General features: G+C 44.5%; 1 protein-coding gene across 3 annotated transcripts in view; it reads right to left on the bottom strand.

Moving 5' to 3' along the window:
* The window catches only part of RIPK1 (receptor interacting serine/threonine kinase 1), a 92,726-nt gene that overhangs the window by 28,446 nt on the left and 47,462 nt on the right, over positions 1 to 16,818 (bottom strand). For all 3 annotated transcript variants that reach the window (XM_073550130.1, XM_073550131.1, XM_073550129.1), the window contains one exon: positions 3,060 to 3,668. In XM_073550130.1, coding sequence (XP_073406231.1) covers positions 3,060 to 3,668 — 609 coding nt within the window. The remainder of the gene's footprint in view (positions 1 to 3,059; positions 3,669 to 16,818) is intronic.

Consider the following 16,818-nt stretch of genomic DNA (forward strand, 5'->3'; position numbering starts at 1 on the left):
AGCCCTTGTGGGTTCAAAGTTCTCACCACATATCTAGATAAGTTCTTTGGGGGGGGTCTAGTTTCCAAAATGGGGTCACTTGTGGGGTGTTTTCACTGTTTAGGTACATCAGGGGCTCTCCAAACGTGACATGGCAACCGATCTGAATTCCAGCCAATTTTGCATTGAAAAAGTCAAACGGCGCTCCTTCCCTTCTGAGCTCTGCCATGCGCTGAAACAGTGGTTCCCCCCCACATATCAGGTATCAGCGTACTCAGGACAAACTGCACAATAACTTTTGCAGTCCAATTTCTCCTGTTACCCTTGGTAAAATAAAAAAAAATTGAACCTGAAGTATTTTTTGTGAAAAAAAGTTAAAAGTTCATTTTTGTTTTAAATATTCAAAGAATTCCTGTGACGCACCTGAAGGGTTAATAAACTTTTTGAATGTGGTTTTGAGCACCTTAAGGGGTGCAGTTTTTAGAATGGTGACACTTTTGGGTATTTTCTATCATATAGACCCCTCAAAGTGGCTTCAAATGTGATGTGGTCCGTAAAAATAAAATGGTCAACTTTTAACCCTTATAACTGTCTAACAAAAAAAAATTTTGCTTCCAAAATTGTGCTGATGTAAAGTAAACATGTGGGAAATGTTACTTATTAAGTTTTTGTGTGCCATATCTCTATGATTTAAGGGCATAAAAATTCAAAGTTGGAAAATTGCGAAATTTTAAAAATTTTCGCCAAATTTCCATTTTTTTCACAAATAAACGCAAGTTATCTGAATGAAATTTTACCACTAACATGAAGTACAATATGTCACGAGAAAACAATGTCAGAATCACCGGGATCCATGGAAGCGTTTCAGAGTTATTACCTCATAAAGGGACAGTGGTCAGAATTGTAAAAATTGGCCCGGTCATGAACGTGCAAACCACCCTTGGGGGTTAAGGGGTTAATAGCCGATGTGAGTCAGAGCAGGAGATAGATCGGAGCTCTAAGTCCACACGCCCGGCGCCATCCGCGGTCAGGCATCCCCCCCCCCCCCCCGGGCACGTGACATTTTTTGATCGCTTTTTATTCCAGTCTTTGGGAGACAGAATGAACTAACACCAGCAATTCAGGAATTGCCTTTTTTTTACGCTGTTCCGCGAGTGGTAAAATTGGTAAGGCAGCTATATTCTTCGGATCAGTACGATTACAGCGATAAACCATTTATATTTTTATGTTTTGGTGCTTTTACACAAAGAAAAAAATAGAAAAAATAAATTTTGCATTGCTTAATTCTGAGAGCTATAATTTTATTTTTCTGCTGATGGAGCATTATGGTGGCTTGTTTATTGCTGGACAAGATGACGTTTTCAGCGGTACCATTTTTACTTACATTAGTCTTGTTTATTGTTTTTTATTGCACTTTTTGTTCGGCAGTGTGATGATAAAAAAAAATGAAGAAAAAAAAAATGCTTTATTTTTGCGGTGTTCACTGAAGGGGTTAACTAGCGGGACAGTTTTATACAGCGGGTCGTTACGGATGCGGCGGTACCAAATATGTGTACTTTTATTTACTTTTTTCCTCACATAAATAAATGTATATATTATCCCACCAAGGACAACATCTGCAAGTGGTTTCTATGTTCTCCCTGTGTTTGCGTGGGTTTCCTCCCACACTCCAAAGACATACTCTGATAAGGAATCCAGATTGTGAGCCCCAATGGGAACAATGCCAATAATGTCTGTAAAGCGCTGTGGAATTAATGAGTAAAATAAATAAAAACAAATTGGAAAAACATTTGTATTTTTTTGTTCTTTATTTGGGGATTTAAAAAAAAATTAATAAATTTTTAAACACTTAATATTTTTTTTTTTTAAACTTTTTTTTTTACATTGTCCCAGGATGGGACATCACTGTATATTGTCAGATCGCTGATCTGATACTCACTGTGCTGTTTGGTGACATGGTGAGTATCTGTAGCCCTCTATACAGGCCCACTCACTGATTCCAAGATTGTGACACCTGTGATGCTCATTAGTGGACATACGGCGATTTAACATGTCCCTTTTGTCACATTATTTTCAGGGGTACCATCATTTCTGTCCAGGCCTATTTCATGAGTTTTATTTTTTTTTTTTTAAATTCTGTGAAAGCATGGTTGAAAAGCAATGTCATTTGTTCATTTTCATAGATTTTTGATTTATTATTACTTTAGTCAGATTCAAGCCATTTCTGTGACCATTGTGGGTTTTTGTCATTAAACAAAGGTACCAACAATTTGACCACGTGTATATACGGTAACTTTATAGTGGTACTATTAGTTACCCTAAATTGTAAAATATAACCAAGTTAATACTAGTTACTGGTAATTAGTAATGACTGGTGTGGAGGCCGGTTTTAAAGGAGGACAATGTTGAACTTCTGTATCAGACCAGAAAAACATGTCATGTTTCCATGTAGCTACAGACTGGGCCCTGGGCACCTCTTCCTGACAAGGCCTATAGGCATTTACTCGTACCATATATCATGACAGTCGCTTTAATCTGTCACCAGGTTTTTTCTACCTAATCTTAGAGCAGTACACTGTAGGTGCAGAGACCCTGATTCCAGCCATATATCATTTACTGGTCTGCTAAGTGTAAGATCACTGTTTTTTCAGAGATTATTTATTTATTTATTATGCTTACTTATATGGCACCATCATATTATACAGTGCTTTACAGATATTGTCATTATTACTACTTGGCCAGCTGCCAGGTAGTCCAACCACGTCCCACCAATGATTGGCAGCCTTCTCCCTATGCAGTGTACACAGAGAGCTGCCAATCAGTAGTGTGGGCGGGGTTATACAGAGCTCAGCATTCAGAGAACTGCTAAATCTGCAACAGATTAAACAGATTTTATTAAAAACTGTAGCAATCTGTAAAGTACATCGCTGTAATCAAGGTCTCGGCCCCTACAACATGCTGCTCTCAGATGGGAAAATAAAAACCTGTTGACAAATTTCTTTGACATTTTTATTCTAACGCGCATACACTATAGATCAGAAAGTCCATGTCCACAGCTAGGAAAAAAATTCAAGACTTACCCATTACATGGCCCATAGCAGTATGGTTTTGAGGTGTTTGGTTTGAAGGCAGCGAGTAGAAGTTTGGTCTTTCTGATTCTGTAACTGGCAGCTTAGTAGAGTCAAAAGGAACAGAAGCGTTAGATGTGTACAAATTTTGACTGTTATGTGGAGCTGAATGGGGCGTATTCCATGCCCCAGCATGAGATACAGGGTAATAGCTACTTTGAGGTTCGTATGCGGGATGGTAATCTACAGGTCTGCTATCCACTTGATATGGACTCTGTGCTACATTATTATGGGTGTAGGACGGAGCTGATGGTTCACTGTTGACGCCAAACGGCATGCTTACAGGGTAAGGATAGTAAGAACCAGCCGGAGCAGAATTTCCTTCACTGAACACTTTCCTGCTTCTTAAGTCACTCAACGGAGGATTAGAAAGGTTTGTCGAATTGTCAATGCGACTTCCTGTCTGATGGTAATTCATTTCATTTGCCAGCTTCCTCACCAAATGGTCATCAAATCTTTCTTCTTCACATTCTACTGGCTCATTACTACAAGCTGTAAAAGAATGCTCATCAACTTGTCCTTGCTGAAAACCAACAGAGCTGTGTAGAGATAGTGGGTCATCTGCAGGAAGAAAGAGAATTCTTAAATACATAGGTTTGTAAACCAAGCACATGTATGCTTCTAAATCAAGTATAAACTCATGGCACAAACTAAGAACATGTATGCTTATCAACTAAGTGCAGACTAAGCACATGTATGCTTATCAACTAAGTGCAAACTAAGCACATGTATGCTTATCAACTAAGTGTAAAGTAAGCACATGTATGCTCATCAACTAAGTGCAGACTAAGCACATGTATGCTTATCAACTAAGTGCAGACTAAGCACATGTATGCTTATCAACTAAGTGCAAACTAAGCACATGTATGCTTATCAATTAAGTGCAGACTAAGCACATGTATGCTTATCAACTAAGTGCAAACTAAGCACATGTATGCTTATCAACTAAGTGCAAACTAAGCACATGTATGCTTATCAACTAAGTGTAAACTAAGCACATGTATGCTTATCAACTAAGTGTAAACTAAGCACATGTATGCTTATCAACTAAGTGCAGACTAAGTACATGTATGCTTATCAACTAAGTGCAAACTAAGCACATGTGTGCTTATCAACTAAGTGCAAACTAAGCACATGTATGCCTATCAACTAAGTGTAAAGTAAGCACATGTATGCTTATTAGCTAAGTGTAAAGTAAGCACATGTATGCTTATTAGCTAAGTGTAAAGTAAGCACATGTATGCTTATAAACTAAGTATAAACTGACTTTGTACAATAAGCACATACATGCTAATAAACTAAGTATAAGTTAACGGTATAAACTAAGTATTCACAGTGTCTTCAAAAGGTATTCCTACCTCCATGAAACTTTCCACCTTTTTGCACATTACACCCACAAACTTAAATATATTTTTATAAACCAACACAAAGTAGCAAGTATTTGAGAAGTATAAAGGAACTGATAGTTTTATAAATATTTTAAAAATATAAATCTGAAAATTGTGACGTGCATTTGTATTCAGTTCACGTGAGTCAATACTTTGAAGGACCGCCTCCTTCCGCAATTACTGCTGCAAGCCTTTTGGGGTATGTCTCTACCACGCACATCTAGAGGCTGAGATTTGTGTCCATTCTTTTTTGTAAATTAGCTCTAGCTCCGCGAGATTGGATGGAGAGCGTCTGTGAACAGCAATTTTCAAGTCTTGCCCCAGATTCTCAATATGATTTAGGTCTACACTTTTACTGGGCCATTCAGACAATAAAAATGCTGTGATGTAAACTATTCCATTGTAGTTTTGGTCATAAGGTTGACTGCACTGTATTTAGCTCTGTCCATCTTTCCATGAACTCTGACCAGCTTCCCTCTCCCTGTAGAAGAAAAGCATCCCCACAGCATGATGATAGTTGAGATGGTGTTTTCAGGGTGATGGGCAGTGTTAGTTTTTCACCACACATAGCTTTTTTGCATTTAACTCAAAAAGTTTTATTTTGCCATCATCTGATCCCTGCACCGTCGTCCACATACTAACTGTGTGACCTACATGGCTTTTCACAAACTGCAAACTTCTTATGGCTTGTTTTAAAAAATGGCTTTCTTCTAGCCCTTCTTTCATAAATGCCAGATTTGTGGAATTTACGACTAATAGTTGTCCTAAGGACAGATTCCCACACATAAGCAGTTGATCTCTGCAGCTCCCACAGAGTGACCATGGGCCTATTGGCTGCTTCTCTAATTAGTGTTCACTGTTGTGAATTCCCTTGCTCGGACTTCTGAGCTGGAGCTCCCTCTGGTGGTTACTGGGAGTAGTGGAGCCGGCCAGTCTGATGGAAGCTTGCCTGTTGTGAGTTCATTTTCCCCTTCATTACTGAGGCCCGAGGAACTCCCTCTTCTGGTAAAGACACTACCTTTCACTACCAGCCTGATTGTCAAACACCTGAGGCTGATGATTGTGACTGGCTGAGTGGAGTTACGGACTGGATATAATGCTGCCGACGCCCTTCTGCCCTGCGGGTGATTTCTCTGTGGGATCCTTGGAGACCAGTCTGAATTCCTGCTTCTCCCAAGCTAAGTTTGCTGCTTGGCCTTTTGCTTCTGTGCTTTGACTTTGTTTTTGCTTTGTTTTTCTGGATTTCTGCCATTCCCTGCTGTGGTGTGCTGAATTCATTTAGCTCTGTCTTCTGAAAATACCTGAGTGCTAATTCAGTTTTTGAAGCCTAGCTGCTTCAGGGCCTTTTTCATATCAGCTGGTTGGCTTATGTCTTTGATAGGGTTTTGGCAGATTGCAGACAGCAGCCTTCCTGTCCTTTCCTGTCTAGGTAGTTTTGGGGCCCCGTCTTTGCTCAGTCTATCTTTCTGTCTGTGTTAGTATTTTCATCTTGCTTCACCGTCATTATATGTTGGGGGCTGCCTATTGCTTTGGGGTCTGCTCTGGGGCAGTTTATATTTCCCCTTTCTTTCTTTAGGCCTATGTATTTCTCCGGCTGTGATCGAGGGGTCTAGGGCATCGTAGGAACCCCCCACGGCTACTGCTAGTTGTGTTGATAGGTTCAGGGGTCTGCAATCTGATAGTTGCCAACTTCTCTGGTTTTCTGGACTTAGCTTGTATTTCTGCTTTTGCCTCCTACGGCGACTGATTCATAACAGAATCACCCGCCATACCGCAGATTCTAGGGTACTCAATAGCAGGAAAGAATTGTAAAAAAAAAAAACAACAAAAAAAAAAACTGTGTATATTTTTTCCTCTATATCTCTGAGGCCGTAGGGGGAATTTTTTTTTTTCTCTCAATGGAGATAAAGCAATTGTCTGATCGTGTGGAGCAGCTCGCTGCGGAAGTGCGGGGAATTTCCGCCTACCTTGCTCATTCACATGCTGCTGAACCAAAGATTCCTACACCTGATGTATTTTTTGGGGATCGGTCTAAATTTTTGAATTTCAAAAATAATTGTAAATTATTTTTTGCCTTGAAGCCTAACTCGTCAGGGAGCTCCGCGCAGCAGGTTAAAATTGTCATCTCTTTGCTGCGTGGCAATCCCCAGGATTGGGCGTTTTCTTTGAAACCAGATGATCCTATTCTGACTAATGTGAACGCATTTTTTCAAGCTTTGGGGTTGTTGTATGACGAACCTAATGCCATTGATCAGGCTGAAAAGACCCTGCTGGCATTGAGCCAGGGTCGTGATTCTGCAGAATTGTACTGTCAAAAATTCCGAAAGTGGGCAGTACTTACTACCTGGAATGATAATGCCTTGGCTGCTCTCTTTCGGAAGGGGTTGTCAGAAGCCGTAAAAGATACTATGGTGGGATTTCCTGTTCCCTCTGGTCTTGACGATTCTATGTCATTAGCCATTCAGGTTGATCGGCGTTTGCGCGAACGCAAAGCTGTACGAGAGGTGTTGCCACCTGTTGAACAAATGTCTGAACCTATGCAATGTGATAGAGTTTTTTCCAGAGAGCAGCGTCAGGAGTTCAGAAGGCGTAATAAGTTGTGTTTTTTCTGTGGAGATGCCTCGCATATTATTTCTGTCTGTACCAAACGAGAGAAACGCTTTGCACACACGTTTTCTGTTGGGGGTGTTCAACCTAAGTTTCTTCTGGCTATTACTCTGATCTGCTCCCTGTCCACATTTTCCGCCAAGGCGTTTGTGGATTCGGGAGCAGCCCTAAACCTAATGGACTTGGATTTTGCTAAACGTTGTGGATTTCCGATGACACCTCTGCAGACGCCTATCCCTTTGAGGGGAATTGATGCTACTCCTTTGGCTTAAAATAAACCCCAGTTTTGGACCCAGGTGGTAATGCGGGTCGTCCCAGACCATCAAGAAAATTGCAGATTTCTGGTGTTGCATGATCTGCATGACACTGTTGTTCTGGGGTTTCCCTGGTTACAGATTCATAATCCAGTTTTGGATTGGAAATCTGTGTCTGTGGTGAGTTGGGGTTGTCGGTGTGCCTTTAGTGAGGCTCCGGTGTTTTCCACCTCTCCTCAGTCGCATGATGTTCCTGATTATTTGGCGGACTTTTATGATGTATTTAGTGAGAATGAGTCTGCGTCTCTGCCTCCTCATAGGAGTTATGACTGTGCAATTGAACTGAGCCAGGGGTGTAAATTTCCCAAGGGTCGGCTCTTCAATTTATCTGTACCCGAGCACGAGGCTATGCGATCCTATATTAAGGAGGCGTTGGAGAAGGGTCATATTAGACCATCCTCGTCACCCTTGGGTGCCGGTTTTTTTTTTGCAGCCAAAAAGGATGGATCATTAAGACCTTGTATTGATTATCGTGCCCTCAACAAAATTACTGTTAAATATCAGTATCCGTTACCCCTGATTTCTGATCTATTCTCCAGAGTTAAAGGTGATGGCTGGTTTACCAAGCTTGACCTCAGGGGGGCGTATAATCTTATTCGCATTAAGCATGGGGATGAATGGAAGACGGCGTTTAATACTCCGAAGGGACATTTTGAGTACCTGGTGATGCCTTTTGGGCTCACTAATGCCCCTTCTGTCTTCCAGTGCTTCATGAACGATATTTTCCGAGATTTTGTCGATACATTTTTGATTATCTATCTGGATGATATTTTGATCTTCTCCAAGGATTGGGATTCTCATGTGGAACATATTCGGACTGTGTTCCGGATCTTGAAGGAGAATTCCCTGTATGTCAAGGGATCTACATGCCTTTTTGGAGTACAGAGGATTTCTTTTTTGGGATTTATTTTGTCCCCGTCAACTATTGAAATGGACCCGGCCAAGGTACAGGCCATTCACGATTGGGTTCAGCCCACTTCTTTGAAGGCCCTCCAGAAGTTTTTGGGTTTTGCTAATTTTTATCGGAAATTTATAGCAAAATTTTCTAGTATTGCCAAGCCATTGACTGATTTGACTAAAAAGGGTGCTGATGTGTTAAATTGGTCTCCGGAGGCTGTTTCTTCCTTTCAGGAGTTGAAGCGAAGATTCACCTCCGCCCCGGTTTTGCGGCAACCTGATGTCTCACTTCCATTCCAGGTAGAGGTGGATGCTTCTGAGATTGGTGCAGGAGCTGTTTTGTCCCAAAAGGATCCTGTAACTTCTAAAATGAATCCCTGTGCTTTCTTTTCCCGAAAGTTCTCTCCATCTGAACGTAACTATGATGTGGGGAATCGGGAACTGTTGGCCATGAAATGGGCATTTGAGGAGTGGAGACATTGGTTGGAGGGAGCTAAGCATCAAGTCGTGGTCCTCACTGACCACAAGAATTTGATTTACCTACAGTCGGCTAAGCGCTTGAACCCTAGACAGGCTAGGTGGGCCTTGTTTTTTACACGTTTTGATTTTGTGGTTTTTCTTCCTGGAACAAAGAATGTCAAGGCAGACGCCCTCTCTAGGAGCTTCCTTGCTGATTCTCCTGTGGTGACCAAGCCTGCTACCATCTTAGGCGAAGGGGTAGTTCTTTCTGCCATCTCGCCCGATTTGAGACGTGCTCTGGAAGAGTTCCAGGAGGACAAACCTGAGCGTTGTCCCAGTGGAAAGTTGTATGTTCCTGACCAGTGGAAGAAGAGAGTGATGTCTGAAGTTCATTGCTCTGCTTTGGCTGGTCATCCAGGTATTTTTGGTACTAGAGATCTGGTGAGTCGGTTTTTTTGGTGGCCCTCCTTGTCTCGTGATGTCAGGAATTTTGTGCAGTCCTGTGGGACGTGCTCCCGGTCTAAATAGTGTTCTCGCTCTAGTGGGTTGTTGATGCCTTTGCCTGTCCCCAAGAGGCCATGGACCCATATTTCAATGGATTTCATCTCTGATATGCCTGTCTCTCAGAGGATGACTTATTTGGGTGATTTGTGATAGGTTCTCTAAGATGGTTCATCTTGTACCACTCCCTACGTTGCCGTCTTCCTCTGAGTTGGTGCCCCTGTTTTTACAACAGGTGGTTCGTTTGCACGGGATTCCTGAGAACATTGTATCTGACAGAGGAGTGCAGTTTGTGTCTAGATTTTGGAGAACTTTCTGTTCCAGGCTGGGAATTCAGTTGTCCTTCTCCTCTGCTTTTCACCCTTAGACCAATGGGCACACAGAGAGAACAAACCAGACCTTGGAGTCATATATGAGATGTTTTATTTCTGCTGATCAGGATGATTGGGTTTCATTTTTGCCCTTGGCCGAATTTGCTTTGAATAATAGAGCTAGTTCTGCCACTTTGATGTCACTTTTTTTTGTAACTTTGGGTTTCATCCTCGATTTTCTTCAGGGCAGCTGGAGCCCTCTGCCTGCCCAGGTGTTGACACTGTGGTGGAGAGAATGCACCAGATCTGGGACCAAGTGGTTGATAAGTTATCTCTCTCCCAGGAGAAGGCCCAGCGGTTTTCCAATCGACATAGGACCATTGGTCCCCAGTTTAAGGTTGGTGATATGGTGTGGTTATCATCAAAAAATATTGCTATGAAGGTGGCTTCTCCTAAGTTTAAGCCTAGATTTATTGGACCTTACAAGATTGTGGAGATTATTAATCCGGTCTCTTTTCGTTTGGCTCTTCCTGTCACATTTAAAATCCATAATGTGTTCCATAAATCTTTGTTGAAGAGGTTTGTTGAACCTGTTGTTCCGGGGGTGGCACCTCCAGACCCTGTATTGGTTGAAGGTAACATGGAGTATGAGGTAGAGAAAGTACTGGATTCCCGTCTGGCTAGACGGAGACTCCAGTATTTGGTTAAGGGGAAAGGGTTATGGTCAGGAGGATAATTCCTGGGTCTCCGCCTCTGATATTCATGCCAAACGATTGGTGCGTGCCTTTCATCGGGCTCACCCTGATCGCCCTGGTGGCATAGTTGAGGGTTCGGTGACCCCTCCTCAAGGGGGAGGTACTGTTGTGAGTTCATTTTCCCCTTCATTACTGAGGCCCGAGGAACTCCCTCTTCTGGTAAAGAAAGGTAGTGAGCCTGATTGTCAAACACCTGAGGCTGATGATTGTGACTGGCTGAGTGGAGTTACGGACTGGATATAATGCTGCCGACGCCCTTCTGCCCTGCGGGTGATTTCTCTGTGGGATCCTTGGAGACCAGTCTGAATTCCTGCTCCTCCAAAGCTAAGTTTGCTGCTCGGCCTTTTGCTTTTGTGCTTTGACTTTGTTTTTGCTTTGTTTTTCTGGATTTCTGCCATTCCCTGCTGGGGTGTGCTGAATTCATTTAGCTCTGTCTTCTGAAAATACCTGAGCGCTGATTCAGTTTTTGAAGCCTAGCTGCTTCAGGGCCTTTTTCATATCAGCTGGTTGGCTTATGTCTTTGATAGGGTTTTAGCAGATTGCAGACAGCAGCCTTCCTGTCCTTTCCTGTCTAGGTAGTTTTGGGGCCCCGTCTTTGCTCAGTCTATCTTTCTGTCTGTGTTAGTATTTTCATCTTGCTTCACTGTCATTATATGTTGGGGGCTGCCTATTGCTTTGGGGTCTGCTCTGGGGCAGTTTAGATTTCCCCTTTCTTTCTTTAAGCCTATGTATTTCACCGGCTGTGATCGAGGGGTCTAGGGCATCGTAGGAACCCCCCACGGCTACTGCTAGTTGTGTTGATAGGTTCAGGGGTCTGCAATCTGATAGTTGCCAACTTCTCTGGTTTTCTGGACTTAGCTTGTATTTCTGCTTTTGCCTCCTACGGTGACTCATTCATAACACTTGCCACCTGACGATGATGACTGGGAATCTGGCGTTATTGGCTGGGAGCATATAAGTGAGCAGGCTTCCCTTAGTGGTTGCTGGTGATTTCCTCCTTGTGCATTTTTAGCTCTTCAGTCTCCTGCCTGATCTGCATGGTTCAGTTAAGTGATTCTTTTGCTAATCCTTTGCATCTAATCTGGTTGTGCTTTTTTGCTTTCTGCTTTTTTGCGAGGGTTCAGCGTACTCCCTGCTGGGGGCAGCGCTGGGCCCCGCTCCATATCTTAATAAAAAAGAAAAAATGCCAGTTTACCCGGTTGGTTCAAAAGATAAGCTGCTATACTGTATAGGCTCTCAGCAACGGATAAATGACAGGAGCTCTTGCCAACAATAATTGCGAAAAGGAGATGAATCCAGCGAGCCAAGTTTGAAGTACATAAAAAATCTTTTTCTTTATTTCAAACGTAGATTAAAAATATTTATCCATAGCAGCATATTATAGATATAGGCAGAGATAGGAAAAATTACTGCTGTAAAGTGCACGGCAAGACGCGTTTCAGCTAGACCTTTATCATTGCTCCATATCTTACAGCTTGTGCTAGTTTGTTCAGTCCCCTGCTATATTAGTATCTTTGGCTTTGCTTCCAGTTCACACCAGAGTGCTGATCTAGCGGAGGTGAGGTCGTGTGGCCTCAGGTTTTTTGTATATCACATGTGTTGGATTTTTTAGGGTTTTTGCATGATTGCAGACAGTATCTTTTCTGTCCTGTCCTATCTAGACAGTTTGGGCCCCATCATTTGCTCAGTCTATTTTCTGCCTGTGTTTGTGTTTCATCTTGTCTCACCGACAATATATGTTTGGGTCGTGGCTGGGTCTTTCAGCATGACAATAACCCAAAATACACACAGTCAGGGCAACTAAGTAGTGGCTCCGTAAGAAGCAATTCAAGGTCTTGGAGTGGTCTAGCCAGTCTCCATACCTGAACCCAATAGAAAATCTTTGGAGGAGCTGAAACTCAATGTTGTCCAGCGACGACCTTGAAAACTGAAACATCTGAAGAAGATCTGTATGGAGGAGTGGGCTAAAATCCCTGTTGAAGGGTGTGCAAACTTGGTCAAGAAATACAGGAAACATCTGACCTCCTTATTTGCAAAGATTTCTGTACCAAATATTATTTTCTATTTTTTTCTAGTACCAAATACTTATTTTATGCAATTAAACGCAAATTAATTATGTAAAAATCATACAATGTTATTTTCTGGCTTTTATTTTTAGATTCTGTCCCTCGTAGTTGAAGTCTACCTCCGATAAAAATTACAGACCTCGCCATTCTTTGTAGGTGGGAAAACTTGCAAAATCAGCAGCGTATCAAACGCTTCTCTTCCCCCACTGTATGGTAACTGTGGCTTGGGAACACACAGCTCAAAAGAGGGGTCCATTTTGCATTGTGAGAGTGCATTTTACTACATTTTTTTTCAGGTTTTTTTTAGCTAGTAATAATGTGGAAAACATGGATTTTTGTGATAAACTCACCGTAAAATCCTTTTCTCCGAGATGCTCATTTTGGGACACAGGTACTGTGGGTGTATGCTACTACCGCCTGGAGGCTGACACTAAGTGAAAAAAACAGGTTAGTTCCTCCTCCGCCGTATACACCCTCGCCCCGATTGCGGGCGGAAGCCAATTTGGTGCAAAAGCAGTAGGAGATCAAACAAAAATAAAACAAAATCAACCTTAATGCAGGTAACAACATGTCTAGAAAAACACCACCCTAATATCAAAAAGAAAATGCATATTAATTAAACAAACAAAAGCCAATTGGCTACCAGGGTGGGTGCTGTGTCCCCCAATGAGCGTCTTGGAGAAAAGGATTTTACGGTGAATTTATCACAAAAATCCATGTTTCTCCTTCGCCTCATTGGGGGACACAGGTACTGTGGGACGTCCTAAAGCAGTCCTTTGGTGGGAAGTTGACTCACCAATCCAAGCTACATGCAGCTCCTGTCTAAAGGTGCGCCTCTGCTGCTTGGAGAATTTTTCTACCCAGGCTCGCATCCGCTGAAGCCTGAGTATGGATATTGTAATGTTTGGCAAATGTGTGCAGGCTGGACCAGGTTACTGCCTTGCAAACCTGTTCTGCTGATGTCTGGTGCCGAAGAGCCCAAGAGGCGCCCACCGACCGAGTAGAGTGTGCTCTGATCCCTGCTGGAACTGGTGCGCCTCTGATGCTGTAAGACTCTTGAATAGTCAACCGAATCCACCTGGCTATGGTCGATTTTGAGGCAGCGAGTCCCTTCCTGCGACCTTCAGGGCGCACGAACAGCACGTCTGACTGACGAAAAGGTGCCGTCTGTGACACGTACCTCCTGAGTGCTCTCACCAGATCCAACATATGAAGGGCCTTTTCCACACGGTGTACCGGTGATGGACAAAAAGAGGGCAAGACAATATCATTAATGTGAAACAAGGAAACAACCTTTGGCAGAAAAGGAGGAGCTGGTCTGAGAACCACCTTATCCTTGTGGAAAGTGAGAAACGGGGCTCGACAAGATAGGGCTGCCAGCTCCGAAACTCGCCTGATAGAAGTTATAGCTACGAGGAATGCCATCTTCCAGTTAAGGTACGACAAAGACATCCTGTAGCGGTTCAAATGGAGCTTCCTGCAGAATGCCTAAGACCATGTTAAGGTCCCAGGCGTCCATAGGCGCCCTATAGGGAGGTACCAAGTGGGATACTCCCTGGATGAAAGTCTTTACCTGAAAACTGATAGCAATCCTGCGCTGGAAAAGGACAGATAAGGCCGATATCTGTCTCCAGAGGGAACTTGGGGCCAAGTCTGAGTCTAAGCCAGACTGGAGAAAGGCCAAGATGTAAGGGATAGAGAATCTCAGTGGAGAACAACCGCGGCCTCGACACCATGAGAAGAAAACCTTCCAGGTGTGATCGTAAATTCGGGCCGAGGTAAGCTTCCGGGAGCTAACCACTGTAGCAACCACTTTGCGCCCAAACCCTGCCTGGGTGAGAATCCAAGATTCAACGACCAAGCCGTCAAACACAGGGTCCCTGAGTTCGGGTGGCAGATGGGCCCTGGGAAAGTAGATCTGGGCGCTCTGGCAGTCGCCAAGGAATGTTGGCGAGCAGCTGCAGTAGCTCTGCGCACCATGCCCGATGGGGCCAGCAGAATCGCTGGAACCCCTTCTGCCTTGATCTTGATGACTCTCGGAAGCAGTGGCAGCGGGGGAAATAGATATGAGAGGCGAAACTGGTTCCATGGCAGAACCAACGCATCCATGGCAATTGCCTGCGGGTCCCCGGAACCGAGCTACAAATGTGGGCACCTTGGTGTTCACCCTGGAGGCCATGAGGTCCACATCCGATGTTCCCCACCGTTGGCAAATCTGATGGAAGACCTCGGGGTGTAAAGACCATTCCCCGGACGCAAGATCCTGCCGGCTGAGGAAGTCTGCCGCCCAGTTCTCTACACCTGGGATGTGGCCCGCCGATATCACCAAGTGATTCCTCTCAGCCCAGTAAAGAACGTGCCCTACCTCGCGCATGGTTGCTCTGCTCCGGGTTCCTCCTTGATGATTTATGTAAGCCACCGCCGTGGCGTTGTCCGATTGAATCCGGATGGGGCGGCCTACTAGAAGGTGATGAAAATGTTGCAGAGCCAGCCGGATCGCTCGTATCTCCAACAAGTTGGGTCGTGTGGTGGCGACAAGTCGGTTGTGACTACCAACCAATGGTCTGGGGGAAAGGGTTTCCCTTGGAGAAGGGAGGACCTGATTGTCCACCACTCGAGTGACTGTCTGACATGCGAGGACAACCGGTACTGGTGATCGAGTGTGAAAGGGTTCTTGTCCCAGGATGACAAGAGGGCGTGTTGCAGGGGGCGAAGATGGAACTGGGCGAACGGGATCGCTTCCATTGCTGCCACCATTTTTCCTAGAATCCTCATCCCGAACCGGATGGTATGAGGGACTGGTTGTTGACGTGTCCAGACTCCCTGCCGGAGAGCTAGTGCCTTGTCTCGAGGGAGAATTACCAACTCTTGTAAGGTTTCAAAGATCATCCCTAACAAGGAAATCCTCTGAGATGGCACAAGGGATGATTTTTTCACGTTGACCAACAACCCTAAGCAGGAAAGAGTATCTAGCGTGATGCTGACATTTTCCTCGCATGCCCGAATTGAAGGGCCCTTGACCAAGAGGTCTTCTAAGTAAGGCAAGATGACTATGCCCTGGGAGTGCAAGATGGCCATGACAACTGCCATGACCTTTGTGAACACTCTGGGGGCGGTGGCTAGCTCGAAAGGCAGCGCTGCAAACTGGAAATGTAGACCGTTGATGGCGAAGCGCAGAAATATTTGATGCGGAGGGAAGATGGGGATATGTAGGTAGGCATCCTGGATATTGATAGAGGCCAAATATTCCCCCTGCCCCATATGACTGAACGGAGAGACTCCATCCAAAAGTGTCTGATCCTGATAAATTTGTTCAGGAACTTTAGGTCCAAAATGGGCCTGACAGTCCCATCCTTTTTGGGGACTGCAAACAGGTTGGAAAAGAAGCCTTGAGCCTTCTCGTTTTCCGGTACGGGAATAATGACTCCGTTGAGCTGAAGCAATTCGATGGCCCCTAGTAAAGCTTTTGCCCGAGCATCCACCCTGGGAAGACGGGAAGAAAAAAAAAAAAAAAAAAAACGCCTTGGGGGTACCTGACAAATTCTATCTTGCACCGAGGACACCAGCTCTCTTACCTATGTGTCGTGTGTGACGTGAGCCAGACGTGGCAAAATCAGAGTAGGTGGCCGCCTACCTTGCTGGTGTCGCCTGGAAAATGCCTCGAGTCATTTGGCTGAAGATCTTTGGGACCTGGGCTGGTTAGTACGCATCCTCCCCAACAGGTTGGCTCTATATGAGACCTGTCGATCCCTATCCTGGTTGGGGCGACCTGAAGTGGCGGAATTGGCCGCTGTAGTCCACCTGGGGTTGCGAAAGGCCTGAAACTGTGCCTGAAACTGGTGACGAAACGGCGGTTTGACCCTTTGTTGAGGGAGAAAACCGCTCTTCCCTCCTGTGGAGTCAGAGATGAGCTGATCTAACCTCTCTCCGAATAGGCGGCCGCACTGATATGGTAGGAAAGTCAAGGACTTCTTCGACGCTGAATCGGCCCGCCATGTCCTTAACCACAGAGCTCTCCTAATGGAGATTGCATTTGCGGCAGCGAGTGCTGCGCAGTTGGCCGCATCTAATGATGCATTGATTAAGTAGTCCCCAGCCACAGCAATCTGATTTGCGATCTGACACTTCTGGTGGTAGGTCCATATCTTGCAAGGCTCTGTTCAATGATTCCGACCAAGAAACCATGGCCTTGGCTACCCACGTTGCCGCGAACGAGGGAGAGAATGCTGATTCTGACGCCTTAAACACTGAGCGAGCCAAGCTCTCTATGAGACGACCAGTGGGATCCTTAATAGAAGACCCACTAGGGTCAGGGGCAGGGTTTTAGAAGCCAAGCGTGACACAGGTGAATCCACCGTTGGGGATTCCGTTCATTTTTTACGGAGATCCAGGGCAAACGGATATCTCGCCTCG

The sequence above is a fragment of the Dendrobates tinctorius genome, unplaced genomic scaffold, assembly GCF_039654945.1.
Source record: "Dendrobates tinctorius isolate UK_male_01 unplaced genomic scaffold, ASM3965494v1 ptg000163l, whole genome shotgun sequence".
In the NCBI taxonomy this organism is placed as follows: Eukaryota; Metazoa; Chordata; class Amphibia; order Anura; family Dendrobatidae; genus Dendrobates; species Dendrobates tinctorius.